Source organism: Chiloscyllium plagiosum, chromosome 4, assembly GCF_004010195.1.
Source record: "Chiloscyllium plagiosum isolate BGI_BamShark_2017 chromosome 4, ASM401019v2, whole genome shotgun sequence".
Taxonomy (NCBI): domain Eukaryota; kingdom Metazoa; phylum Chordata; class Chondrichthyes; order Orectolobiformes; family Hemiscylliidae; genus Chiloscyllium; species Chiloscyllium plagiosum.
Window position 1 is genome coordinate 1,321,595 of NC_057713.1, and position 1,165 is coordinate 1,322,759.

The window sequence follows — 1,165 nt, forward strand, 5'->3', positions numbered from 1 at the left end:
ATCACCCTCACCTTGTCCTCTTTCCACCTATCACATTTCCGACACCCCTCCCCCAAGTCCCTCCTCCCTATCTTTTATCTTAGCCTGCTGGACCAACTTCCCTCATTCCTGAAGAAGGGCTAATGCCCGAAACGTCGATTCTCCTGTTCACTAGATGCTGTCTGACTTGCTGCGCTTTTCCAGCAACACATTTCCATCTCTGATCTCCAGCATCTGCAGACCTCACTTTCTCCTCCTATATGACCCAAGGCCAATTGAACAAATCCTTCTGAAGAGCAGACGACTTGTCACTGCTCTTGAAAGGAAACAGATGAAGGAATAAATGCTTAAAACGGAACAAACCAAATGGACAAACAGCAAGCAGTGGAGCTCAGGGAGAGTTCATTCAGAGAGAGAGGTCACAAGGTGAGGTTAAATTTGAAAGGATGGTGTATGAATTACTACTCTATTCAATTCCGCAACTTCTCAACTCCTGAAATCATTTTTTGAAATGAGACTAACTGCTGCCTTGCACACTACCTCCACATTCCTGCTCCCCCTTTGCAGATTGTAGCGGTGAATCTTACCGGCCTCTTCCTTAATGGAGATGGTCTGGACAGACGTGGAAACCACAGAGGCTCCATTCATGGTGTCAGCTGCTCCCTCCGGCACCAATCTTCTCACGTTCCACCTAAAGGCTGGACGAATCAGGAAAGCAGTGTGGTTAGTTCAGCACTGGTGTCAGCAGCATGTGTCTGTAACCCAGTTGTTTATTACCAACTGTTGGCAATACTGGAGAGAAAGACTATGGTACACATAATACTGGGACAGACAGATAGCTGGCAACAAAGGAAGAAATATCATGAAGTAGTTTCAATGTAAGGGGAAAAGTAATAAAGTCTAAATCAGGAATACAATACGCAGCAGCAGTTGTGGAAGCAAGGTCATTGGGGACATTTAAGAGACTGCTGGACATGCATATGGTCACAGAAATTTTAGGGTGCATACATGAGGATCAATGGTCGGCACAACATCGTGGGCTAAAGGGCCTGTTCTGTGCTGTATTGTTCTATGTTCTATGATACATGTGGTAAAGAAGATCGGAGAGTTACTGCTGCAGATCGCAAAGTGAAAATTTGACATGTGGCTACAACACAGATCTGGTTCAAGAAAAGGAAAGACTGGT

At 45.2% G+C, this 1,165-nt stretch overlaps 1 protein-coding gene across 1 annotated transcript in view; it reads right to left on the reverse strand.

Annotated features, from left to right (window-relative positions):
• Positions 1-699, reverse strand: part of ubtfl (upstream binding transcription factor, like) — a 50,395-nt gene extending 49,696 nt beyond the window's left edge. Inside the window, exon 1 of the mRNA XM_043687556.1 lies at positions 567-699. Within this exon, the coding sequence (XP_043543491.1) occupies positions 567-627 (61 nt within the window). The 5' untranslated portion in view covers positions 628-699. The remainder of the gene's footprint in view (positions 1-566) is intronic.
• Between the last annotated feature and the right edge of the window lie 466 nt (positions 700-1,165).